Raw genomic sequence first — 27,279 nt, forward strand, 5'->3', positions numbered from 1 at the left:
CTGTTAATTTTTCACCCTCTCTCGTTTCTTGATAACGCGAACGAGGGAGGGAGCGAGCGAGCGAAGAAGCGAACGATGGCTTCGCTCGTGGATTACGACGACGACGACGACGACGAATCCTCGTCCGAAGCAGAAGCAGAAGCAGTGGAGACAATCGCAGACGCAGAAGCAGAAGAGGAAGCCAAAAGCACCGCGGCACCCTCGGAGGGCTCCGTTGCTCGACCCTCTCCGCCTCCTCAGAATCAGTAATAATCTCTTCCTTGATCCCCTTTTTTTGCTTTCTATTTGATTGATTCCGTCATGGATCCAATCGGTTGAAGGTTTTTTGGTCGAAATCGATCTTGTTCTTAGGGTTTTGGATGGTTGTGGCGTAGATTTGTGGCGTAGATCTGTCAACGGTAGCCTACTCTTCATAGAATAGCTTGTGTTATCTATTGATCGCTGTGATGCAACGAACCCCTTTCGGAGGTACTTGTGAATTCAATGTGCAATGCTAGAACATTGGGAGTAGGGAAGGAAATTAGGGCATGTTTGGTTCATGATTGGAATTGGAATAGGAAATGAAATTGAATTGTGTTGGGATGGAAAATGAAATGACGAATCGTCCAAAAATTTTTGGTTCATTATTGGAATGAAAATCGGAATGAACAATTTGGACACTTAGGATTTTGAAAGAGGGTTTTGGTTAAGGAAGAGCAGAGTGATAAAGGGAGAGAAGGGGGAGGTGTTTGTTAGAGAGGAGTTTGAATGATTTACTCTGGAATGGACTAATCTAGTATTTAATGCCGGATTGGGCCATAAATGGATTGAGTCATTCATATTCTGATTTCTGTATAACAAACAATAATTATCGGAATTACTGAATCTCTTTCCAATTTCGTAGTCTAAAATAGGTGAAGGAAATAAGCCCTTTAAAGGAATCTATTTTGCATAGAAACAAAGAAATGTAGAGAAGGTTGATAGCACGATGAAGATACGAAGACATTGGATAAAGACGCACAAGATTTAGTTGACAATGACGAAAATCAATCAGTAATTATTTTGTTGGGCTAGGTTCGAAGCTATCACTCTTACTAGTACCCATTTGCTATTAATATATGTTTCAATAAAGACATAAATTGCAGGTAAGGAGCTTCAGAAGGACATATAGACTGTTAAGAATTATTTGTTGTTTTAGTGAAATCAAACATTTTGCTGGTAAAGAGCTTTGGAAGTACATTCTTTTCGTCACTTTGCTTATGTTCAGTGTCTGTTTTCTTAAATGCTATTGTTATTGTATTTTAAGATTTGAAATAAGATGGGCACACTTTTTCATGTATGCAGATAGTTCCGCTGACATTAGCAGATTGTCCATAAATCTTATTTATGGGGCAGTTTATGGTTGTGTCTCATAAAATTGCACCGAGTGTAAGTAGTATATCGATTTTTGGTCGGCGTTTTTTCTGTAACATGGAGCCTATATGCCTATTTGGCCTGGCTTCAAAAATAGCATCTCTACTAGATTTCTATCTGTGCGATACACTGCTGTGTTTATAATAGTTTAGTTATGTTATATAACATGTAGTCGACAAATTAAGAAATTGATTACTGTTTACCAATCAATTTTTATTGCAAAGCAGAAAAAATAGAGAATATAAATGCTTTATATAATATGTAGCTGAAGGAAGACTATTGCTGACAAAAAAAATCAAATAGAAAAAATAATAATAATAAAAAGAGAATTCAAATTAGTTAGAGGAGAATTGTAAGAGAAAAGGAGAAACATGCCTTGCTCCCCGAAGAAAGCGATCCTTTTTTCTATGTAAAATAATATCAATTGTTTTGGAAATTACATAATCATAGCCAAAATCTAGTATATCCTTTTTTGGAATTTAAAGTGCACTTTTATTTTGATTTGGTGTATCTCCATAATCTTATTTACTTTAATTTACTTCCTGTTCAGAGTCATAGTAGAATCAAATTATAATCTTGTCTTATCTAGTCTATTTAAAGTAAAATACTAAGACATTTCTATCTCATAGATTTATATTTACTTTAAATAAAATAATAAGAATTTTCTATCTAACAGATTTAAAGTTGGACTAATTAAAAGTTTCAATTTTTTTAAACGGATTTTCGACAAGCGTGATGGTGATGTGGCTTCACAAAATCACTCGAAATTCTCCAGTTTTATATATTATATTAATGATTGTGCAAGGTAGAAGCTTCCAAAAACTAGGCATTTGACTAACAAATAATCTAGAGTTTTTTTTTGGCATGAAGCTGGAACAAGCTTTTACGCCCAAAAGCAGAAATTTCATTTTGAACCTTATGCTTTTGCTGTAATGAAGAGCTATAGAGGCAATGGTAGTGTAAAAGCTAATAGTGTGTCTCCATTCAATTAACTAACTCTTGAGCTTGATCCTATATTCTTCTTGAATATGTCATGCAAGACCAATTCCACTTCTTTGGTGTATTCTAGCTATGTGCTTCAATATGCGTAAGCAAACTAGATGAGCGCTTATGAAGAAAAACTAATGTACTAAATTCCTTGTTCTCCAGGAGTGCTATACCTCCCTCGCTCCAAAATTCGAATGTTGTCTCGCCTTTGCCCCCACCATCATTTGATGAACTCCCAGATGTCTCACTTCTTCTTGCTTCACCATCTGCACCTACTCACCAGACAATAGGTAGTTACCATTCGTCAAGGGTTGCTTCTGCTATGTCTGATAGTGCATCAAAGAAGAGAGAATCAAATGGATCTGCTTTCCAACATCCGCCCAGCAAACAGCCTAGAGGACAATTGCGGCATCTAAGAAATGTTCCTGACACGATGGGTAATGCATTAATTCCACCACAGCTCAGAGGGAGGTTAGTTTAGATCCTGTCCGGTCTTACTCTTCTTTCTTTTATGTTGACAAGTACTTGCATCTTATTAATCACCAGATAACTATCGCTTATGACTTTTGGACTTATCATATGGTTGTTAAATTGATTGCCTATCTGTAAATTGATTTGTGTTGAGAATAATCTATATTCATATAATGGCGATGCAGATTGCATAATTAAGAATTAGCAACATAAAGAGGCCATGCTATTGGCTATGAAGAGAAAACATAAAAAATAAAAGGAAATAAAAACTAGTCATTAATATTACGTAAATAGGAAAATGTAACACATTTGTCCTCGGATGTGTTTTCATACTCTAGAAATGTTACATTATAGCCTTATTGGTAACACCATCTGACACATCTTTTTCTATTTAAGTTACGAATAATCGTTTATCAATTGATCAAACATACAGTTGCATAATTTACTCTTTATAAAATTCCTTTCTGAGAAGGCATATCAATGCAATTCGAAGAGCAGATTAGAGTTAGAATGTCCCGAGCTTCTCTTTTTTTAACCTTTTGCTTTTATTGTTAACAGGAGCAATGTAGTAACTGAAGATGTCAGCAAGTTGTTCGTGAGTAGGCGGCGAGAATCTTCTGGTTGAAGATGAAGTTATCTTCTAATCTCACAAAAACATATCAATGTCATTTAGAAATGGGTAGCCATTTGTAATACTAGATTGTCCTCAACCCCTTAGCTTCTTTACTCTACTTTACGAACAAAACTCAGCTGTTCCCTTTCCTTTCTCTCCGTTTCTTCTCTGTTGTTTTATGTTCCGCTGTTTCGGCTTGTACAGTGTAATTCTGGGTAATGAAATTATATGTTGATCCCAAAACAAGATTTTCTTTTTTCTTTTTTCCTTTTCTCTTACACTAGATAAGATGCTTCATGAGACCTTTTTACTGAACTGAAATAATTTACAATGCTTGGAATTGAACAGTAATTACTGATTTTTTAAGAAGGCATCTTGAGACCCATTCTGGTTAATTCACATAATAATACAAAGGTGCTCTGATGAACAAGATGTTCATGCATACAAATAGGCCCTTAATGCTTGCACAACATGGGCTTATTTACCACTTTATTAAATGCAAAATTATGTAGCTCAGCTCAGGTACTTTTGAGAGCATTCTGTAACTGTGTTGTTTATTTTTTAGCCAGAACCAATTATGGACTACTTGTGAGCAGTGATCTGCAAAAGGAGGTATTTTCTCTATTTCGACTTAAGAAGTTTCAGTGGCATATTAATTTGGTCCTTAACCGTTTGAGAACACAAACAGAGAATAGTCTATAATTATGAAATGTGTATTGAAGAGAAATTAAACTAATTTGGATGATGTTTTACACCCTAGAGTGAGCAGCTTTAACCCAATGAACGAATGTAGGTTGGCTAGTTTGAAAGCTAAGTTTTAGATGGGGAGGTAGCTACTACTAAATACCAAATACTGAAAAGTGCTGGAATATTTGAATTGTGGGAAATTATGAGAAGTGCTGGTAACTCTCATGTGCTTCCGTATATAATTTGGCTGCTGTAACATGCATCACCAAATGGATTTTTAACCTCAGCACATTTGTACTCTTATTTCTAATGTATTTGAAACTTTTGAATTTTATTTTGAATTGTGATTGATATTTTTTATTTTTATAATTGATATTGTTAAATTATATATATAATATTATTAAAAATTATTAGTTTATATTTTACAAAATATTAATAATATTATAATTTTATAAAAAAAAAAAATTAGTTGGCGGGGCGGATTCGGAGCGCCGCCGGGAGGCGGGTTATAAGGCGGGGCGGATTATGGATGTATTTTTTAACCCGTCATGAATTCGGGGCTGGAGGCTGGGCGGGATTTTGCTAGTCAGGGCGGGAAGCAAGGCGGGGCTCCCGCCCCCCAGATCTGCCCCGTTTGCATCCCTAACTGCAGCCTAAAAGGTAAGCTTAACATGTCCTTAATCGCGTGAATTGACTGAAGCTTTTGGAGCAACAGCTGCTTCCTTTTTTCTTTTTTTTTTTTTTGCTCTACAATGTAATAGTTTGGCTACTCTAAAATCTAAACCTCCAATTTAAAACATCTTAGTTTCATTAAAAGTTTGTTGGATTCGATTGCAATTTAGGTTACTTTTCAAACGGGATTTTGCAAAGCTTTAGCTAAAACAAACATGGCTACCATATCCAAACAGTAAATGCTCCAATACACTACATCTTTGGATCGAATTTGAGACAACCACCAATTTCCAACACAAAAGTGGGTTTAAGGAGGGATCAAACAACTACAGCATATCACACATCATTAATAGTTTTGAGTTAATATTTGAATTGTTAGGATTTGGTTAGATTTGTAGTTGAATCCTAATTGGATTATGATTAATATTTAAATCTATTGAAGATAAATTAAGATTTAAATATTAATTGGAGTATAAATCATATTGGATTAGGATTTGGATAGCTTTTGATGAGCTATAAATATAGCATATGTGCTATTATTGTGGTGGTGGTAGTACGGATTAGCCACACCCATATGGCATGGCCAAGGTGGTCATAATTTTGGATGCACCTAGTGCATGGGTGCAAGAGGATGTGAGCTGCTTTCATAGTTGTGGGTTATTGGTATACCTTGTGCGCGGGTGCACAGGATGAGAGAGAAGTCTTTTGAGACTATAGAATACAAGAAAAGAGTAAGATAGATTCAAAAAGAGGGCTTAGAGTTATAACTACTCTGTTACAGAAGAAGAGTCGGGTGTGATCTTCTCTTATTTAATAAATCTTATTTTACCCGCATATTTTTTGTTTGGTTGTTTTTTCTCTTTTATGATTGTATCAGCTTCTGTTGAGGAGACGGGTTTATGGTAAAAATCTGATTCGACGCTTCTGTTGTGGAATCCCAACAATCGGTACCGGATCAACAACAGTCAGCATCGGAGCGAGCTGCGGATTCTCAAGATCCGGTACCGGGGCAAGTACCGGATTCCTAACATGAACTACTCAGACAAGGTCTATAGATGGACATGCAACAGTTCCATTTGTATCTATCTTATTTGGTGGTATGTTCGTTAAAAGTACAGCGACTATAAACTTTTTGTTTGATTGCCTCTGCTCGAAAGCTACATTTGCGAATCTTGTTAATTCCTACTGGTATTGTTTGAAAGGTTAGCAGGCAGTTTTTATAACCTCTGATATAAAATTACTTTCTACAACTGCTGCATTCTATTTAGAACCAATTCAGATGGAGGTCAAATTACTTCCATCGACAGTTTCTAACTGCAGCACCTAAGTACAACTATAGCAAACCAAAGAGAGTTCTTGGGCTTACCTCTCGCTGCCTCTCTGTAGTACAGTTTGAAATGCAGATAATTAAACAACCCCCTAAATGCAGTAAACTTTCCACATAGCTTAGAAATTGCAACAGGCATCAACATTTGCATTTGTAACTCATAAATATGCACACAGGAAAATTTAGACATCAAACAGGAACTCACAAACTGCATTTATCTTCTATTAACAGATTCAGCACAATCCACTTCATTATCATATCATCATCAATCACAACAATATGAAATATGATCGTGCACGTTTATATTACGAGCTCCGTGAAAAAATCTCTGATGCTTTACATAAAAGCAAATAGGAGAACTCCTTTACAATTTAATATTAACCACTTCCATTATAAACTTTGTTGTTCTATGATAGATTGAATTTATACTAAGTGCTAGTATTCATCAACATCCTGTTCAGAGCCAAAGATACAGTACATAATTCAAAACTAATCCAAGTTCCCTAAAAATAGTGATAGAACTTCCCATCTGGATCTTAGTATCTTCCAAACAAGTATCACTTATATTACATGGTTGAAAGACTTAAGATGCAATAGACTCGAATTGCAGCTCGCACTGTTTTTCTTTTTTTTTTTTTATCCCTTCCTTTTTTTGTTTACACTGAATCAGGGCCACTAGGGATCGGCGTGTAGCCACTGTGATGATCACCAATGTGCTTGTCTGATTCAACGGGGATGCACTTTAAGATTGGAGCGAGGATCAAGCTTATCGACCCAATTAGTATGCTAAGCACCCACAGTTGCCAACTCAGTGGTACTGTGCTTGCAAAAGCGCCGAGGAACTCCACCATTATTACTTGGAATACGACTGTGGAGAGGACGACGACTATGAATATCCAGTTGCGAAATATTCCACTTAATACATTGATTTTCTCCATGTCCCTGCTATTTATTTCGTTGAATACCTGATTGTGTAAACAGAAAATGAATGTCAATTTCCAGTAACCAAGTTGCACAATTCTGTTTAAACAGCTGCAGAAAAAATTTTAGAAAACTTGTTTTTTATCCTACGGTAGTACAAACAGTGGGATGAGTTATCAAATTTAGCCATTAAGTATGTTAAATTCCTATAATCATATTCACTCAAGTATAAAGGATGTTCCAGTAGCTGGAACAAACAGACACTTAGATCAGATTATCAGTATATAATAGTGGATTTTCAAATGAATCGACTTTTCTAAATCCTGGGAAGTATTAAAAAAGTGAAACTACTATGACAAATTATAGAGCTAAATAGAGATAGCTCAGTGCTGATCATACATTAACCATAAACTAAAACAACCAATTAAGAAACAAAGAGCAAACTATGCTTAGATTATGTTAAAACCAGCTGCACATTCTCGAATAGTTGTCCAAAGAGTATACTAAGATAACCGTACCTGGCAAAACACAAATGAGTTGAATATAAATGTATTGAGAATGGACTCAGCATCCAGACCCTTGAGCTTCAAAAGGCGTTTACCGTCAAACATGAGAACTCCAAGTACAATTATTTGATACAAGCTTTGACCGATGATGTTTCGCCACATGATCTTGGTGATGAAGTCGTCCCCTCGCCCAACCGGAGGTCTTTTCATCACGGCTTCATTAGGAGGCTCCGTGGCTAATGCAAGAGCGCCGAGCGTATCCATTATCAAATTGACCCAAAGCAACTGAACAGCTGTGAGTGGAGCCTTCCCTATGATGTACATTACGAAAAAGATGCATGATCTCAAAGATAGAGCAACTTAATTGTTGTGTATAAAAGAGGCTTATCCATATAGCATATATCCCTGCAAAATCATCTATTCAAATATAGTATTAAGTCTAAATTTTCATATATACCACCTCAAGAGTTCAGCTTACTACAAAATTACCCTTATCTGAAGTTCGAAACTCATCGAACTCCTGGAGGAAGTTTGTTTTCTGTTACAAAAGTTTTTGAAAGAGGGGCAGTCTCTGTAAGTAGAAGGGTTATATATGTAAGAAACTATGTTCTCGATAAGCATATATGAATTCAAATTTTTGCAGGGATTTATTTTAATTTTGCAGAGGTACATAATACAATCTCTATATAAATCAGAGATAGCATATCTAAATTACCTGTAATGCATGCTGAAACAAAGTTGACCATTAGAGCTACCACGTTAACTGTCAACTGAAACTGTACAAATTTCTGGATATTAATGTAAACAGCACGACCCCATTTTGCTACATTAATGATGGTGGCAAAATTGTCATCCATGATGATAATGTCAGCATTTTCTTTTGCAACCTGCATAGGAAGTGGAATATTAGAAAACGGCCTACAAAAGATGCATTTAGCTGCATTTTTCATTCTCCATCTGAGGATGCCACTAGAAGCTTCTGCATCACAAAACTCACCACATTTGCACTAGTCATAATATATTCTGCTTTTACCTATCTTGATGTAGATGAGAAATATTATGGGGGTTCCCTGCTTTAAAGAGTCCTAATGGAATTAAAATTCAATCTTAGATAAGTGAATTCAGTCGAGGTAAGATGTAACCATTGTTCTACTGGAAAGTTTTCTAGGAAAGTTTTGTAGGATCCTAGAGGGAGTCAAACATGACCAGCTAAAAAGTATGCAGTCCGAGAACACGATCGAGTCTGATGTTTTCTATTTGAAACATTTGAGCTAGGTTTCGACTAAAGTTACTAAAGAAAGTCTTGTTTTTCAAGCCACAGGGCCTTGTACCTCATTTTCTCAGCTCTTTTAAGACTATCCCTTTTCTTCCTTTCTAATTTTTCTTCTTCCTCTACTCTCCTCTTCTTTGGAACCATTGTTTAACCATGGACCTATAAATTGGTATTAGAGCCTAGCACACTTGTCGATAAAAAAAAAACAAAAACAAAAACAAAAAAAGAAGCCTCAAACATTGCATGTAAGAATTGACAATATGTGTGATTTTTAACTATGAAGGCATGAAAAAGGAATGGATCGTTTTGAGAATATCATTGCAGCTTGGAAACAGAGTAAAATAATGCCATTGATCTTCTCAAGGCAATCAACAATCTACCAAAGGCACAAGGGATACAACATAACAACAACAAAAGAAAATAAAAGAATGTAATAGGAAAAAAAGAATATACCTCTGTGCCTGCAATGCCCATCGCAAGGCCAATATCTGCCTCATGCAATGCTGGTGCGTCGTTAGTGCCATCGCCAGTCACTGCAACAACTTCATTGAACATATTTCTCAGGCTTGTCACCAGCAGATGTTTGTCTGAAGGCAAAGATCGAGCCATTACCTGCACAGAAAATTATAATCTCTAGCAATTCACTTTTGGCCAAGAAATTCTAATATTTGTAACACATGGATCTAAATGCATGCACCCAGTCAACTTCGAAGTTTCTGAAAAAAAATTTATCAGATGCAGAACCTGAATCTTAGGTATCAAATTCCTCAGTTCCTCAGGGCTTTTGTTACGAAATTCTGGTCCTTCTACGGCTAAGCCATCATCTGTCAATATTCCACACTCTTTAGCTATTGCTTTTGCAGTGTTAATATTGTCTCCTGTCACCATCCTCACCTTGATACCTGCCGCTAGACAAGTCTTAACTGCTTCCTTTACACCACGCCGCACTGGGTCTTTAATGCCAAAAACAGCTATCAGGGTGTACCCGAAATCCGGAATTTCTTCTCTGTCGTAACCTTCGTCCATATCCTTATAAGCCAAGCAAAGAGTTCTTAATGCTTCACAAGCAAAGTTGTTAATCACATCTAAAATATGCTTATTTTGTCCTTCGGATAATGAGACGGTGTTTCCATTCTTATCAATTATTTTGTCGCACATCTGTAATATAATTTCGGACGCACCTTTGCACAGTGCTCGAATTCCACCTCCAGGTAATGAAATGAGCACAGACATCTTCTTCTTAACTGAATTAAAAGGCTCCATCTTCATTTTTTCGCAATCTTGATGCCGAACATTAAAAAGTTGTTCCATATGCAAGCCAAACTCTAATAATGCTGTTTCAGTTGGGGTACCCAAGATGGTTTTCTTTCCATCTTTTCCTCTCACCACCTCCGAACCCGAATTTTGAAATATACCATCAATTAGAATTCTTGCAACATTCTCAGAAGCAATTGCCTTTAACTCATTAGAATTTGCCTTACCTTCCAGTGATTTAGACACCTCACATAGCCATATCTTATCAACTACCATGTGATTAGTCGTCAAAGTGCCTGTTTTATCGGTGCAAATGCAATTAGCGGAGCCCATTGTCTCACACGCCGATAAGTGCCTCACAAGTGCCTTTTCATCCATAAGTTTTTTCATTGCAAAGGCGAGACTTAAAGTAACAGCCAAAGGTAGCCCTTCAGGAACTGCGACAACGATTATAGTCACAGATATAGCAAAGTAATCTAGTATAGTCAAAGCATCGTCTGTAGACCATTTCAGTAAACTAGAATGTAATCCCTTTCGGACTAAAAATCTAGCAAAAAGTACCAAAAATGTTACTATAGCGAATCCCAACCCGATCTTTCCTATAATAGTAGCAACACCGTTTAGCTTCACCTGCAATGGTGTCTCGTCCTCGCCACCTTGGCTCAAAGTTTCCATTAAATTTCCCCACTCAGTCCTCATACCAACGGCCGTTACTAACATTTTGGCAGAGCCATCTTGCACTTTAGTCCCACCTAAAAGGAAAGGATTTTTCTGAGAAATATTCACTGGTTCACTCTCTCCAGATAAGCTCGATTCATCTACTAACAAGGAGTAACCAGATACAAATAATCCGTCGGCTGGGACTTGGTCTCCTATTGAGAGATGGATAATATCCCCGACCACCACATCATATATAGAAATCTTTTGTCTACATCCATCTCTGGTCACTTGAATAGAGATCTTTTTCTTTTCCTTATCTAAATCTCTAAATTGCAATGACTGCTTATAGTCGCTAACTGCAGTGACGGCGACGACCAAAAAGATACTGAGCACGATTCCTAAACCATCATAAATGCCCTTTGGCCACCCTTCTGTGAAAAGTCCAACAACTATGGATATAATGGCGCAAAATACAAGGATGATTAGAGTAAGATCTTGAAAAGCATCCCATACAAACATCCAAAAGCTTCTCGGAGGCTTCTCGACATATTGGTTAGCACCAAAAATATTCTGTCTGATGGAAATTTCATCTGATTTAATGCCATTTTCTACCGAAACGGATAATTTTCTCGTGATTCCATCAACTCCTCCATGATTTCCCAAATTCTTGGCGTTGTGCCCGCGAGCTATCGATGCCAATTCTTTAGGGTTAATACAGAAACCAGCTTTCCTTACCTCTTCTGTCAGTGGAGCTTCAACTTTTCTAGCGGCTGAAAGAAGAAAAGAAGGGAGAATATGTTAAATTATACCACAAGTAAAATTGAGCTTAATGGAGGGCATACCATCGATGAATTGGAGCGCAGCCTTTTGGACATAAAGCGCAACTCGAATTTTCTCCTGTCCAATAGGAGTATGAAAGCAAAAAAGAAATAATTAGAATGTTTGGCTCAAACAACTATCAAGTAGGCATAGAGATAAATTAAAGAGAAAGATTTGTAAAGCGCAACAGCTTCTATTTGAATAATTCCCTTCTCCAATATTCTCAATAAATAAAAAATCATACATTCTATGGGCTTCTTCTGAATGATAATTGAAAAAGAATCACATAGTAGAATTTGATAGCTTCTGCCTAAATCTACTTTTAAATATTAATCAAGATAGTTGCAGTCCATAATTCTGTGTCACTAAATAAAGGATCTAAGTGCCTGCGGCATGGGGTATGCTCATTGTGCCGAACCATACCGAGAAGGTAATGGCAGGATATGACCCCGTGGCGATGGCATAGCTCAAAACCCTTTTTGTTTGGAAATAGCTAAAAATAATATCGATAGAGTACAAAAGATTTGCAACGAATATATTAAGAAAAACTAGAATATATTGTGCCTCAGAAAATAAATATTTTATGTCAAAGTGTGTCAACACATAGGTATTTTGTTATCAACACGCATAGGTACAGAACAGCACGAACTATGCCATACCGTGCCAACAAGTGCTCGGCAAGACCCTGAGCCATGGTTCTTAAATCTTTGCTACAGGAAAATAATACATGCATTTTGGGTGGAAAACTGAATCTCAGAACTATACCGCATTCTCTAATGCAATCCATGCATATGTTGTTTCAGCAAATCAAGATAGAAAGTATACGGCCTGATTATATATGGGCTTGTTAGATATAAAAATATAAAAACATTATGCTCTACAAGTTTAAGCTTCTAGAGAACAACAATTAGAGAACAATAGTTGTTTAACATAATTTAACATGGTATCAGAGCAGGAGGTATTGAGTTCAAGTCATGCCAGACTCCTAGCAATATTGATTTCCTCCTATTTAATTCAAGTTCACGTCATGGGCCTATCAAAAATTCTCGAGCCCAGGCATAAGGGAGAGTGTTAAATATAAAAATATAAGAATATTGTTCTCTACAAACTTAAGTTTTTAGAGAATAACAGTTGTATCACATAATATAACAGGGCCCATGTTAATTAATTGGACATACACAATGCAACACATTTGTTAGATGATTCACGCCTTCCTACATGACCCATGGTGTTGCCATCTACTAGTGCTCTGATGAGATATACGAAAAACGTATGAAATAATCAGATCATCTCTTATGATACAGTGAAAGGGTGAGAAGATGAAAAGAAGAAAAAGAATGATTTAACAGGAAAAAAAACAAAAATATTAAGAAAGAAAATCATTTAGAGAGTAAACGAGAGGCACACTCAGACCTCCTTTAAGATTTGCAGAGTAAGTGTAATCCAATGGCAGACTAGGAAGCTGCCCATTTAATTTTTGTTTGACAATAAATCACTCCAGAGAAAAATAAATTATGTGAAATAACTGTTGTTCTCGAAAAGCTTAAGCTACCAGAGAACAACTGTGTTCTTAATATTTTATATTCAACACCCCCCTCTGGCCCTCACGTTTAGGCTCAAGGCCTTTTGACAAGTCAAAGACGTGTTAAATGGAAGGAAATTAAATCAAGTTGAAAGCAGTGGCGGATCTAGAAATTTTTTTAAGTATGGTCAAATATATAGTAGAGAAAAAACATACAAAAAATAAAAGAAAAAAGTAAATTAGTCATTAACTAGTATAGGATCCGCGCTTTGCGGCGGGTACATAATATTTTAGTCAATTAATATAGAGTCCGGCTATGGTGCTTGTACAAGCACCAAACACATTGTGCTTGTAAATTTTTTACCATTAGATCTATGCCTTTGATCATTTTTATTCGTTTGATTACATTATTCAACCAACCACCCACTTAATCCTAGAGGGCCCACATCATCCTAACCGAACATCCCTTAATCCAAGGGCCAAAAACTTATAAGCACCAATGACTTGGTACTTTTAAAAGTATAGGAGCTCAATTCATTAATATATATAAAATTTTTAAAATCTTAAAATTGAAAAAACTTAAAATGAAAAATATAAAACAAACTTAAACATCCTTTTATATATTATAAAAGCTATTTTTTTACTAATATTTTTAAATTTCAGTATTTGTAGAGTTAAAGCATTCTAATAACTTCAGTTAAAAATTCAATCAAACTTAATAGTTTAAGTAGCTATTTTATAAATAAATTTTTAAGTTAAGATTTAAAATTGGAAGAACTATTCTAAATTGCCAAATAAATAAGATCGTCTTCACTTTACTAAAATTTATTGGAAAAAGATATTACTATTTGCACATGATGTATATTAACACACCATATAGCCCAATTTATATTAGAGAACTAATTTCTAATATCAAAATATAATTAAATATATCTAAGCTATGAAGTCTAATAATTTAAATATATTTGCTGAATTAAATTTTAAATCACTATTAGAAATTTGAAGCATGCGGTGTATGTAGTTATATACATTCAGTATAGAAAATACTTAATTATGGACCGAATTCTTTGAAAAGTTTTTTTTCATAGTTCTAAAAAAAGCGGAGAAATTTTTGCTTGCACCTGATATATACTATATTAGATGATTCATAAAATACCTAATAGTTAGTATTATAAAATAAAATATAAAATATAGTATAATATATATTATAAAATATATTTAATAATTTATTGTATTATATAAATTTATTTTTTATTCACATTTTATACCCGGTCTACGGCGCAATTGGTGCATCGAAAATTTCTATTGAATACATGGTATGTTTTTATTAGCTAAGGCTACAATGGAGAGGTGGAAAAAGGATTCAATGACGTGGAGGTGGGAAAAGATGCCACGTATACTAAAAAAATTGCCAAATTATACTAAAAAAACTGCCAAAATATATTTAATAATTTATTGTATTATATAAATTTATTTTTTATTCAGATTTTATACCCGGTCTACGGCGCAATTGGTGCGTCGAAAATTTCTATTGAATACGTGGCATGTTTTTATTAGCTAAGGCTACAATGGAGAGGTGGAAAAAGGATTCAATGACGTGGAGGTGGGAAAAGATGCCACGTATACTAAAAAAATTGCCAAATTATACTAAAAAAACTGCCAAAATATATTTAATAATTTATTGTATTATATAAATTTATTTTTTATTCAGATTTTATACCCGGTCTACGGCGCAATTGGTGCGTCGAAAATTTCTATTGAATACGTGGCATGTTTTTATTAGCTAAGGCTACAATGGAGAGGTGGAAAAAGGATTCAATGACGTGGAGGTGGGAAAAGATGCCACGTATACTAAAAAAATTGCCAAATTATACTAAAAAAACTGCCAAAATATATTTAATAATTTATTGTATTATATAAATTTATTTTTTATTCAGATTTTATACCCGGTCTACGGCGCAATTGGTGCGTCGAAAATTTCTATTGAATACGTGGCATGTTTTTATTAGCTAAGGCTACAATGGAGAGGTGGAAAAAGGATTCAATGACGTGGAGGTGGGAAAAGATGCCACGTATACTAAAAAAATTGCCAAATTATACTAAAAAAACTGCCAAAATATATTTAATAATTTATTGTATTATATAAATTTATTTTTTATTCAGATTTTATACCCGGTCTACGGCGCAATTGGTGCGTCGAAAATTTCTATTGAATACGTGGCATGTTTTTATTAGCTAAGGCTACAATGGAGAGGTGGAAAAAGGATTCAATGACGTGGAGGTGGGAAAAGATGCCACGTATACTAAAAAAACTGCCAAATTATGTATTGGTATGATATGGCATTTAAAAAATATCATTCTTTCTTTCCAATTGTCCTTGACATATCATCATATTCTGAAAACGATGCATGATAGCCTCATTAGAAATACCGTCAAATACATCTTTTCCTATATAAGTCACCAAACAATCATTTATCAATTGATCACACATACGGTTGCGTAATTTATTTTTTATAAAATTTATCATTAAAAAAGCTCTTTCCACTGTGCTGCTGGTAGCAACTGGTAGAGTTAATGCCAACTTCAAAAGTAAATGGACTCACGAATACACTACATACTTCTTCGTCTCAATCTTGCATCTTGGCAAACATCAATAATAATTATTCACAAACAACAACATTAATCAAGTACAAGTACATAAAAACTATTAATGTACTTATTGTATTTTTATATACCACAACAATATAAAACAGGTACTATTCATTTAAATAAAAAAGAATAAATTCAGAATTAAAGAAAAGCAAATAAAGATTCATAGGCATGCCTTATATTTTGCATCCCAATTAAAAATTGAAAGAAAAAAAAATTACCGGCACCTAAGTAGGATTGAATTTGGCCTTTGAAATATTAATCAATATATTAATTAGATTAAATACAATTGAGAAGAGGTAAAGAGAGAGAATATGTAGCTAGAAATTTTGTATTAAACAAATTTTTTTATCCATTTGCCGTTGCGAAGAAAAAAAGAGTTAGTGGGTCCGATTTTATTAGATCGAACCCGCTATGGGTCCTTTTTTTCCTAATATGACTCCTAATTTTGTTTGACCCCACTTGGTCAACTTGGACCACAAGCATGGCCATAATGGCCTTCTTTGCATTATCCTCAATGATTTAAGTGTCGTCACACAGAGTCGTGTCAGAAACTTACCGGCACGGTGCATGCGGGGCCATGCCGGTTACAAAAAATATATGTGTGCAAACATATAATAACATAAAATATTTATTTTCTTTAGCAACAAAATATTCTAACTATTTATTATGTATCTTTATCAAAATTTTGCACTTCATTGAGAAAATTACTTACTGATTTAAAGAATAGAGGGTTTTGAGAATTTTTTTTATAAATAATCCTATCAATTTTTATAATTGCAAAAATAGTTTTTTTTAAAAAATAATTATAAAAATAGACCTCTAAATGCGGTGAATGATTCACCGCATTCATTACTCCTTTTTAGGAATAGAAAAAGAATAAAAACGGTGAACCATTCACCGCTTTTACCATCGTAGAAATATAGAAAAAAGTAAAAAAAAAAAAAGAAAGTGGTGGAGGGTTCACCGCTTTTAATTTATAGGACCATATTTACAAATAAAAATTTAACATGTATATTTTTAGAATAAAATTTCAGGAGAAGACTATTGCACTAAAAAATCCGAGTTTTGAGCTATACCATCGGCATAGGAGCTGTTTCGTGTCGATATCTTATTGACATGATGGCATGATAGGGCAGGACGGATACGGTCTGTGTCGATAGACACTTAAATTTTTAAATCGAACAATTATTGTTCTTCAAAAACTTAACTTGTTTTGTCCAAACCACTAAAACAAAACGCCTAAGGCCAAATTATCACAACTAGAGTCTTTGGTCCTTATATACTAAAATAACTTAACTTGGCTAAACTACAAGAACCCCCCTCCCCCCGGCACTTTAGCCCTTGACTCAATTACCTTCCTGCATTAAAAATTACATCAATTATCATCCTACACTTTGCCATTATTTCAAATCGGTTCGAATTTGTGGGTTAATTACTGAATTTAGCTATAAAAGCTCTGCAAAAATAAATAAAATTGTTCAATAAACCATCAATATTGAAAGTATTAGCAAGCTAGGAGATCTCTTTTATCTTCTAATTTTATATCTGTTCTCCAAGTTGAAAATTAGATAGACGTTGAGACGCGGAACAATGTGATAAAGCTCCGAATCCAATGTGGGACTATTGGGGCGTCACAGAAAGAGAGAGAGAGAGAGAGAGGAGGGACCTGGATGTGGCGGCGCTTGGCCTGGGCCTCGGAGCGCTTGGCGAGGTCGGGGACCATGCGGAAGCGGCGGCGGCGGTTCTTGACGAGGGTGCCGACGGCGTCGCGCCACCGCCGCTGCGCCTCCGCCGACGGGTTCTTCGCCGGCACCTCGAAATTCCTTCTCAGGAACTCCTCCATCGAATTCCTCCGCAGATAATGCCCCATCCTCCTCCTTCCTCCCCTTCCTCTTCCTCTTCCTCTTCCTTTTTTTTCCCTCTCCTTTTTGGTGAGATTAGGGTTTCGATTCTTCGGATCCGAAAACTGTGCGAGTTCATGGTGGTGTGGAAGGGGGGAATGAATAATAATAATAATAACGCTTCGTCTGCGGCGGCGGTGACGGAGGAATTGCCCGCGCAAACTCCGCGGGAGGAGAGGAATGTTCAAAGCGGGAAAATCTGGATTGCTAGCTGTTGCTTGTTTCACTGCCTCTTTAACGCCACTCTTGGTGGGCCTCCTTGGGTTCAAAAAAATATATAATATTATATATTATATAAGGTTAAAATATAGAAACCTTCTATACCCAGCACAAATGGCAAAAAGTATAATAATTGGTATACGAGGTTTTTAAATTTGAATTATAATAGATTTATATTTTTAGCTAAGTTTATGTTTTAAAAAAATAAACGAAAGCGGATAGCATACTATCTTTTCCTCTCCAAAATAAAAAACTCATTTTTAACTTTTTTTTTTTTTTTAGTTGCAAAATTTCATACTTTATCATCTTGAAATTTAAAAAATACTCGGCATTAATCAAGACGGCAGAAAGACCAAACTAAACGTGTCCGTGGATGGATCGAGTCTGGATAGTTGATATACTGGATCCATACCCTAAAAAGAAATGAGTAGGAAAAAAGAAAGTATATATCCTATCCATTTAATTTCGAGTTGGGTCCATATCTGCGTACTTAAGTTTATTAATATACCCATTGGATCTATTTGAGCAGATCTGGATAGTGACTATACGTATATTACCCGCTTAAGATTGAATATGAATCTAATATGGATTGGATCTAGATCGAGTACAGATACTTGTATGCATATATTTTTTTTATAGACTTTAATAAATAGTCTATGGATAAACCATAAATCTCTCACTATTAAAAATACACGTTCAAATTAGTTGTACACAGTCTAATAAAATTTGTTCAAAAAAAAGATTCAAGCAGTGAACAGAACGGCTAAAGTTAAAAGATTAAGGAATAAAATAAAAAAATAAAAAAAAAGGAGTAAACAACTACGAAGATGACAGTACACAAAACCCTTTATCTATTAGTCCTCCTGAAATTGGTTCCTAGACTTTAATTTTTTTTATTTACTATTCACCGGGTCCGGGTCGGGTTTGGTTCCGAATTTGAAAACCCTTTTGGACCCTACCCATTGAAAGGTCGGATTTGGGTCGGATCCAAGTCAGGTATGGATATAAAGTATTCGGACTCATACCCAAAATTTTAATGGGTATTTTTTTTTTATCCATATACAATTCATTTTTTTTCATTGGGCCCAATTCGGGTTTAGATAGGGTCCAGACAGGGTCTGGATCGCATATAGATATCGGATATTTTGAACAGCTTTAGACCAAACTGGCATGTTCAACGGCAAAAAATTCTATCAGTAATTTCGATTAAAGAGAGGCACCTATTGAACTATTTTACAAAGTTTAGAGAATCTATTTGCGAATATTAAAATCTCAAGTGCCTTTGGCGAAAGAACTAACATTTGAGGGGCCATCATACATTTTCTCCAATATATTGTTGAAAGTAAAGAACACAAATAAAATACTATTCAAAATTCATGATCTGGATTTAAAAGTTTGAGAATCAAAATGAAAGTGTAGTTAAAGTACATGAAGTGCAATTTGTCACCGAAAAATTGGGTAAATTGCACTACCAGCACCCAAACTTTTAGTAAGTTATATTTTGATCCTTAATTTTTAGAAGCAATTATATATATATATATTCATATAAAACTTAAAAATTACGGATTAATTACTGTGAAGTTTTAATTATCAGCTTTATGTTTCAAAATATGCAAAACTGTTTGCTGTTGTCAATTGAGCACAAGTTGTGAATGCTGAGAGAAATTTCAACTTTTAACTTGTCCACTCATACTGAGAGATATATTTGCAAATTATACAACTTTAGACGACATAAATTTTTTTTAAGGAATATCTCTATAATTTCACTAGCTTGTTGGGTATCTGCAATTAATCCAAGCTTTTTTTAAAATTTGACATGTGATATCCTAAATTTTGGACAGTGTTTTGTAATATTATCTACAGTTGAAGGAATAATAATGCAAATTATGAGTGAAACTTTATTGAAGAGCTTCTGAATGAGTTCTTATTAAGACAATTTAGTGAGCCATATGAATTGCTATGCTTGTAAATCTTAAAAATTTGTTTTAATATAAAAATTTACAACATGAATCTAAATACAGTATTGAACGGCAGATTTAGAAAATGCTCTAGAAAATGCTCAATAAAGTTGAATAAGAAGCCCCTCATTCACGTTTTTTAAGGATATTATATACCAGATGCATCCGTACACTTACGCATAATATATTCATCTTGTACAATATATTACTTTGAGTTACTCAAAACTTGTTATAGAAATGAAGTTTTGCTCAAATGTCTAATTTGGCATGCCACATTCGGTATTCCAAGTTAATTTATTTTTTTCCAAAATAAAAAAAATAAAATATATTATCCAATCAAAACCATTTAAGAAGATAATTAAACTCCTAACTTTCAATCACAACACTCAATTCTCATACGGAATAGATAACTTATTTTAGAAATAATTGCCTACGTATCCTTCAAAACTTCAGAAATATTTCATTTACTCATACTCTTTTTTTTCTTTTCAATAAACTTCAGAAATATTTCATTTACTTATACTCTTTTTTTTCTTTTCAATATACCTCGCATATATTCCTATATTATTCCAAAATACCCCATAATTACCACCCGTTAAGTTAATTTAGATTAAACATGAGTTAAATATCTACTAGAGTTAAAAAAAATAAAATAAAACACCTTTTTTACCCTTAACTTAAGAACAAATAATAAATGTTGGTGATGGTAGAAAGATATATTCGAAAAGACCAAAAATTAAAATACTTTTTTGGCTCCTAACTTAAGAACAAATAAAAAAAGTCGGTGAAGGCAGAAAGATATATTTAAAATGGCAAAATAATAATTTCATACAGATAACAGCTATTGCTAACACCTCATTAATAGAGATTAACTCTAGAAGTATATTTGAAATAGGTTGTAACATAAAAAATATATTTTCAATATTAGCCTTCTAAGAAGGATAAATCAAAAAGTTGAAAATTATTCGGGAGTATATAAGCAATTGCCCCATTTTAATATCCAAACACTATGACATAGCAATCAAGCAACTGAAAAGAGTTTTTTTTCCTTCAGCTGCTTCTGTTGAAATAGCAGCTTTGTAGAAGCTACAGCCAAGCCAAACAGATTCTAAATATATGGCAAGAACTCGAATTCGCTTTGCAGAGTAAATCTCATCATTGGATTTCAGTCTTTAACCTGACTTGCTGCTCTAAAACCTTTCAACTTTCGCAATTAAGCCCATAACCTTTATTACTGTTTTGTCAAAAAGCCTATTAACTTCAATAAAATTTGTCATGGCATATATGGTTTGGTTTCAATGTAACAATTTTCATCTGAATCAACAGTCATTTTGACCGGAGAGGAATGATCAAAGCGATGTTAGGGACTCAATTGCGAGATTTGAGATGAACTTATGCACAGATCGAACCTACAGTGTACACATTCAAGTACAAAGGAATATGGATTTAAAAAAGCAAAAGAATTCTCACTTGCTCCTGTGAAAGGGAGTCTTCTTTTGTTCCTTTCCTTCTGCAGGTAAAAAGATGAGTACCATGAATTCCATGCTTTTTCAGTGAACTAAATTGCCAGTGAAGCAAATGCGCGAGTCCAAGCGCTTGAATCTGATAATTAACTCATCAGACATCAATCGACGTTCAGGAACAACAGCGTTCAGATTCATCTCTTCTGCGTCATCCGCCAGGATTCAGATTCAGAAACACGACGAGCAAGTGAGTATGCACTTTTACCTTCATTTAAACATCGATAAGTCCTAAGAAACAAACCAGCTTGAGACCTCACAAGAGATTTCGGAAATCATTTGATGAAATCAAGCAAGCAAAAAAATGCAGCTGAGGCTTCTCATACATGATCGAGTCAGTTCCAGATTGTTATGAATCTGGCAGCTTCCAATGTTAGGGTTTTACAAGTCTGACAAAGTGCCCACACTGAACTAAATTACCATAAAAATTTAGCCCTTTCTGATCCAAACGGTGCCGTCTGCAACCAGTGGGAAAAAAAAAAAACATTCTAAACCTTCATCATCACCTCTCCACAAAAACTGTCTGACCAATTCACGATAGACGAAAGGCAAATAACAGAATTTCTTTTATGAACTAGCCCATTTCACTTACAAGTATTCACACGGCAATAGCCCTCAATGAAAAAGAGCGAAGGAAAGAATATTGCATCATTTTCAATCTGGTCACACTAGAACAGTGCATTTCTCTTGACTTTTTTGTCAGAAAATTCTCTCAAAACCTCCTCAACTTTATCCACTACTCCCAGCCTACGAAACCACCGAGCCAGGACCTGCGATGCTTCTTCACCAATCATAATGCCATCCTCCTCCAACTCTATCAAAAAGGCTAGTGTTGTCTCAAGGTTATTCTCATTCTCATAAGCACTTAACATCAAAGAAACGCATCTATCGCATGGTTTCAACCTAGCACTCCTCATATTTTCTAACACACTACGAGCTTTATCACTCTCACCTGCCACACAGTATGCATTCACAAGAAGAGCACACAGCTTAGTATCCGGGACTATTCCCGCAAATTGTATGGCATCAAAAACCCTTTGAGCTCCATTCGAATCGCCGATAGTGGAATAGGCTCTTAGCAGTGCCTTGTAAACTTCCTTTCCGGCATATACCTCTTGGGCTTCCATTTCTTTAATTAAATTCTCTGCACAATCCAGCATATTAGCTCTGATGTAGGCCATAACCATTGAGCCATATGCTCTTTTGTCCGGACTAAAGCCGAGCAATTTGATTTCCTCAAAGACCTCCTTGGCCCGGATAAAATCTCCAGCTTTACTGTACAAGTCAATAAGGACGGTTAAGATGACTTGATCGCATGTGAAACCTCTGCTCTTCATGGCGTGATATGCATTCTCTGCATTGTCCAAGAGATTATGCTTTCCATAAATGTGGATAATTTTGGTATAGTCACGGACGTTAGCTTCAAAGGAGTCTTCCAAAAGGGCATATTCCATTACCTAAGAAGCAGCAGCATAGTGATGGTTAGATTATACAGATACAAGGCAATTTTACTACCACCAGAAGTTTATTATCGGGCAAGATGTATGGACATTCGATGTATTATCCTGATAACAACACTCAATTCCCTAAACTTTCTCGCATATTGCAGCTTCAAATAAATAAATAAATAAATAAATAACTGAAAACATGTGACTTTTATAATACAATACTTGCTTAACCCTGTTTCACATGCGGTGAAACAAGTCATTTTATAGCAAAGGGGCTAAATTGTCGTTATAACAGTAATACTTTGATTAACTTGATGGATAAGTTTGAAGTCGCACTATATAATAAAATTCAGAGGCTAAAATGTCCAAGCAAAACGTTCAGGAACTAATTCGCACTATAGGGATGACTGAGGGACTATCAGTACATTTTACCTTTACTTATCTGCCCATCAAGCATGAGAGTATGTACTAGATAAAGTAACAGGGCACACACACCAGGGAAGAGAACAACAAGCAAACCTTTGTAAGGAGCGGATTTTCAACCCTCTTCATTTCTTTCAAAATGGACAACCAATCAGCCCTTCTAGGCTTCATGGCTTTTACCCAAGAAGCCAAGAGAAGAGGAAGACTTTCATGTTGAGGAGAGAAGCAAATTATTCTCTTCATGAGGGCCTTGCAGCGGTTAGACATCTTCGGAGAAAGCTCAGAAATAGCCTGTTTCTGGGCCTCCGTAATGGCGTATCCCACATCAGCCCATTTAATTTTTGGTTCTTCTTTTGTGACATGCTCACTGACCTCTTCTTCTTCACGGGTTAATGTCATCAAGTGGATTGGCGTAACAGAACGGAAGGATTTCTTGTGAGGTTGCGGTATATAACGGCGGAGCAAGGATACATAAGGTAATTGGTGAAAGCTTTTGGCGGCAGCAGTTGTCATGCTATTTAAAGGGAAGGCGTTGGAACTCATGAGTGGAGAATGCGATGAGTACAAAAAAGAAGAAAAGATATCCTATTCAAATTGTGCCGTGATAATCATTATGATAATTGCTGTAGAAAAACTAAAGATAAGAATGTAGGAGGAAAATTGGAGACAATAAGAAAAACGATTCAAATACCAAGAGAAAGTTCTGATTGTGATCTGACCTGTTATCCGGAAGACAAGATATCTACGTGCTTGATTGTACTTACAAATTACTCAAACTTATGCTAAAAGAATAGTGACAATTCGCTGGCCTGATAGCATTCCTGCAAGGAAAACTATTGAGTTATTTGTTGTTGAAAATCTTCACGCTGTTTAGTTGAACAGCCAAACTAGACAAATTGAAAATTTGCTAGATTTTCTATGCCCCTACCAAATACCAAATCACTTTCCACTCAAAATCATATACGCAAGGATTTAAGTGTCCATCGGCACAAGCTATATCCACCGTGTAGTATCCTGCCAACAAAATACCGACACGATACAGTCCCCGTGTCGATGGCACAATTCAAAACCCTCTTTTTTTCAAATTAATAAGTAATTTTCTTAATAAAATCTAAAAAAGTTGATATAGATACATAATAAGCACGTGGAAAAATTTGTTGCTAAAGAAAATAAAGATTTCACGCCATTATGTGCCAGCACACATATATTTTTTGTCGGCCAGGCACGTACCGCGCCGGCAAGTTTTCGGCACGATTCCATGCCACGGCACTTAAATTCTTGCATATTCATCTTTGTTTAAGCCCCTTTGTACTTTATTTCTCTATGTTCTTCAAATATCCTTTTTTTCTATCTTTCATTCCATCCGCACAGAGAATTTACTAACACGTCTAAGCTGCCAATAGTCCACTAGAAAGCAGTTACAAGCATCGATTTCTCGTTCACTCCAAGGTCAAGTTATATTGCATAATCACTAATTTGTTCTTCAACAAAAACATACTAGCACACTAACTCATCAAATTCACAGCCTCAGTGCAAAATATTCAAACAGTGCAAAAATTACCCTAATCACATGCGAACGGAGTCGGCGGAAAATAGATGGCTTGGACTTTCAAGGTTTTGATTTCACTACCACGGAGGAGTCGAGGACGAGTGGGGTTTAGGGTTTTGGTGGGTTTCAGAGCGGAACGATGCGAGGAGAGAGGGGAAGCGCCCGAGAGAGGGGAAACCCTAGATATCGCCACCACGGCACCAACTCCTCTCCGGCCTCGTCGTCCTCCTCGCGAGAGAGTGGGGCGCCGGGGTGGAGAATGGGCCGAGAACGGTGAGAGAGAGACCGGATGAGAGAGAGAGAGAGAACGGGGGAATGGATGAGGAGGGGCCGGGAGAGAGAGAGAGAGAGAGGGGAACGGGCTGAGAGGGACTTTTTTTTTTTTTTTTTTTCAAAATATCCCTATTAAAATTTCTAATTTGCTAAATAATTTTTTTAAAATTTTATTTAGCCAATTAACCTGAAAAACACGGTGAGTTGTTCACCACCTTTAAAAAAGCAGTGAATGATTCATTATTTTCATATTATTATCTTTTTTATATAAATTGTGAGATTTTTTTTTGGGATTATTAAATTTTTATTTATGGTTAAAATTATATGGATAGATTGTTAGGGTATTTTAGAATTATATGTGATTTGTTGGAATGGTTGTTAAGATTATAAATGGGAATAAAAAGAAATGGTAAATTATTCATCATTTTGTAATTTAAGAAAAAAACGTTGAATCATTTGTTGCTTCTAATGGAAAAGAAAAATACAGTGAATCATTTACCATCTTATAAATTTTATTAAAGACAGTAAATGATTGATCATCTTTTAATTATTTTATACCCCGACAATGAGTTGGATAAAATAGGGTTATTTGAACAAATAAATTTTTTACAATGTTATTTGGCCAATTATAAATTTGTAAAGGGTCGAAATAAAAAAAAATTCGGCTGACAGTGAGAGAAGATGTAATATAAATTACCTAAAAAATATATGACCGAGAAAAAAAAAATTTTATCCTCCTTATTCTGTCAAAATAATAAAATTTGATAGAAATATTTTATCCCGATCAAAACGAATTATTCTAATTTATTCTGGAATAATCCGTTAAAAATAGTTCTCCTCTACCCCTACAATAGGATTTATTTCTTGGGTATTTGAGGGGCAGGCTAATCGAAGGTCTTTTTTCTCCGACATCTCGTTCACTGTGCTACTTTACTCCATCCCACCTATCCTTTATTCTTCGTCTTTATCTCTTCCCCAAGAAAGCGTGTTTTCGTCCTCCTCAAAACTTTCTTTACTTCTGTGAGATCACAGGTTGTTCTATATATATAATATAATAGGGCTAATACTCTTAACCCGGTTTAAGCATTTTGGGTGGTCGGTAGGCCCAAGAGGTTAAGAGAGTTAAGCGTGTTAGAACGGAAGTAGTCCTAGGATGGATGACCCCCTGGGAAGTTGAGGCGTCACATTTGGTATCACGGGCAATTACCAGCTGAAAGTGTGAGATAAATCTCCGTTGAGCTAGGATTATACAACGAGGAGAGCGAGGTTCTCATGCTGTTGATTGTTGTAATTGTTGTGGATAGAGCGCGGTTCCCCCACAAGGTCGGTTTAGGCTAGCGAGACGAGTCTCATATTGTCTGGTACTTGTGAGTCTGAGCCTGACAAGTACATCAGGGCTTAAAGAAGGGAAGAATGTAAGACCTCAAATAGTCCTAAATATATGATATAATATGGCTAATACTCTTAGCTCAACTTAAGTATTTTGGGTGATGGCTAGGCACAAGAGGTTAAGAGAGTTAAGCGTGCTAGGACGGGAATAGTCCTAGGATGGATGACCCCTTGGGAAGCTGGGGCATCACAACTTCAGCCTCTCACCTAAGCCTCCCTCTCCTACATGGTCTTCATCTCTTTCCCTAATCACTACTTATTTTCTCTTTTATATATATTCTATATTTGACCTATACGGGGAAACATCTTCTTCTCCCTTTTAATACCACCATTTAGTAGAGTGGCTTGAACTCGAGCAACGCCCTCCTCTCATCAATAGTGGGTTGAAGCACTGTTTGCTGTGCAGATCCTTTATAAATTGATGTGATCTTTTTCGGCTATAAAGTAGCAAGTTATCTCCTTCGAGATTACTATTGCTTTGAGTTGTCAAGTCATCTCCATATTTATTTGATTTTTTACATACCTCGAGAGGTCTTATCTCCTTCTCTTCTCTAAAATCTCCACTAATTGCTGTAGTTTGAACTGAAACCGCCTCTCCCTCTCAGCGATGGATGCTGAAAGCTCGATTTCCTTTATGGACCCTCCATTAATCGACTACAAGTTATTTTTTTAGATCTTGCATTTGCGTCGAGTTGTCAAGTCATTTCATTACTTTTGCTTATCCACTACTACCTAATATAGGTAAGTCGCATTTTCTTCCCTTTAAATAGTAGTCTCTATGCTAATATGCAAACTCTTTTCAAGAAAATTTGGGTTCGAGGAAAACCTATCCTTTCTTTACTG

The 27,279-nt window shown here is 35.5% G+C and overlaps 3 protein-coding genes across 9 annotated transcripts; 1 reads left to right on the forward strand and 2 right to left on the reverse strand.

The window, feature by feature from the left end:
* On the forward strand, positions 1–3,726 carry LOC109723705. The gene is made up of 3 exons (XM_020252167.1): positions 1–245; positions 2,542–2,850; positions 3,409–3,726. The coding sequence occupies exons 1-3, from the start codon at positions 76–78 to the stop codon at positions 3,473–3,475; spliced, it is 546 nt and encodes a 181-aa protein (XP_020107756.1). The 5' UTR covers positions 1–75; the 3' UTR covers positions 3,476–3,726.
* Positions 6,513–17,915, reverse strand: LOC109723683 (calcium-transporting ATPase 3, plasma membrane-type-like). 2 transcript variants are annotated; one of them, XM_020252129.1, is made up of 7 exons: positions 17,423–17,915; positions 11,606–11,660; positions 9,594–11,533; positions 9,303–9,461; positions 8,292–8,463; positions 7,589–7,887; positions 6,513–7,114 (listed from the first exon to the last, which is right to left on the reverse strand). In XM_020252129.1, exons 1-7 carry the CDS (start codon positions 17,624–17,626, stop codon positions 6,806–6,808), a joined length of 3,138 nt encoding a protein of 1,045 aa, XP_020107718.1. In that variant the 5' UTR covers positions 17,627–17,915; the 3' UTR covers positions 6,513–6,805. The 2 variants fall into 2 exon arrangements, with proteins under 2 accessions (XP_020107718.1, XP_020107719.1); XM_020252130.1 differs by having other exon boundaries at positions 6,970–7,114; positions 7,672–7,887.
* Positions 21,133–25,092, reverse strand: LOC109724054 (pentatricopeptide repeat-containing protein At1g01970). 6 transcript variants are annotated; one of them, XM_020252685.1, is made up of 5 exons: positions 24,787–25,092; positions 24,154–24,239; positions 23,945–24,046; positions 23,322–23,848; positions 21,133–22,811 (listed from the first exon to the last, which is right to left on the reverse strand). In XM_020252685.1, exons 4-5 carry the CDS (start codon positions 23,766–23,768, stop codon positions 22,023–22,025), a joined length of 1,236 nt encoding a protein of 411 aa, XP_020108274.1. In that variant the 5' UTR covers positions 23,769–23,848; positions 23,945–24,046; positions 24,154–24,239; positions 24,787–25,092; the 3' UTR covers positions 21,133–22,022. The 6 variants fall into 6 exon arrangements, with proteins under 6 accessions (XP_020108274.1, XP_020108275.1, XP_020108273.1 ...); XM_020252686.1 differs by lacking the exon at positions 24,154–24,239 and having other exon boundaries at positions 23,322–23,739; XM_020252684.1 differs by lacking the exon at positions 24,154–24,239.

This window comes from Ananas comosus, linkage group 18 (assembly GCF_001540865.1).
Source record: "Ananas comosus cultivar F153 linkage group 18, ASM154086v1, whole genome shotgun sequence".
Classification (NCBI taxonomy): domain Eukaryota; kingdom Viridiplantae; phylum Streptophyta; class Magnoliopsida; order Poales; family Bromeliaceae; genus Ananas; species Ananas comosus.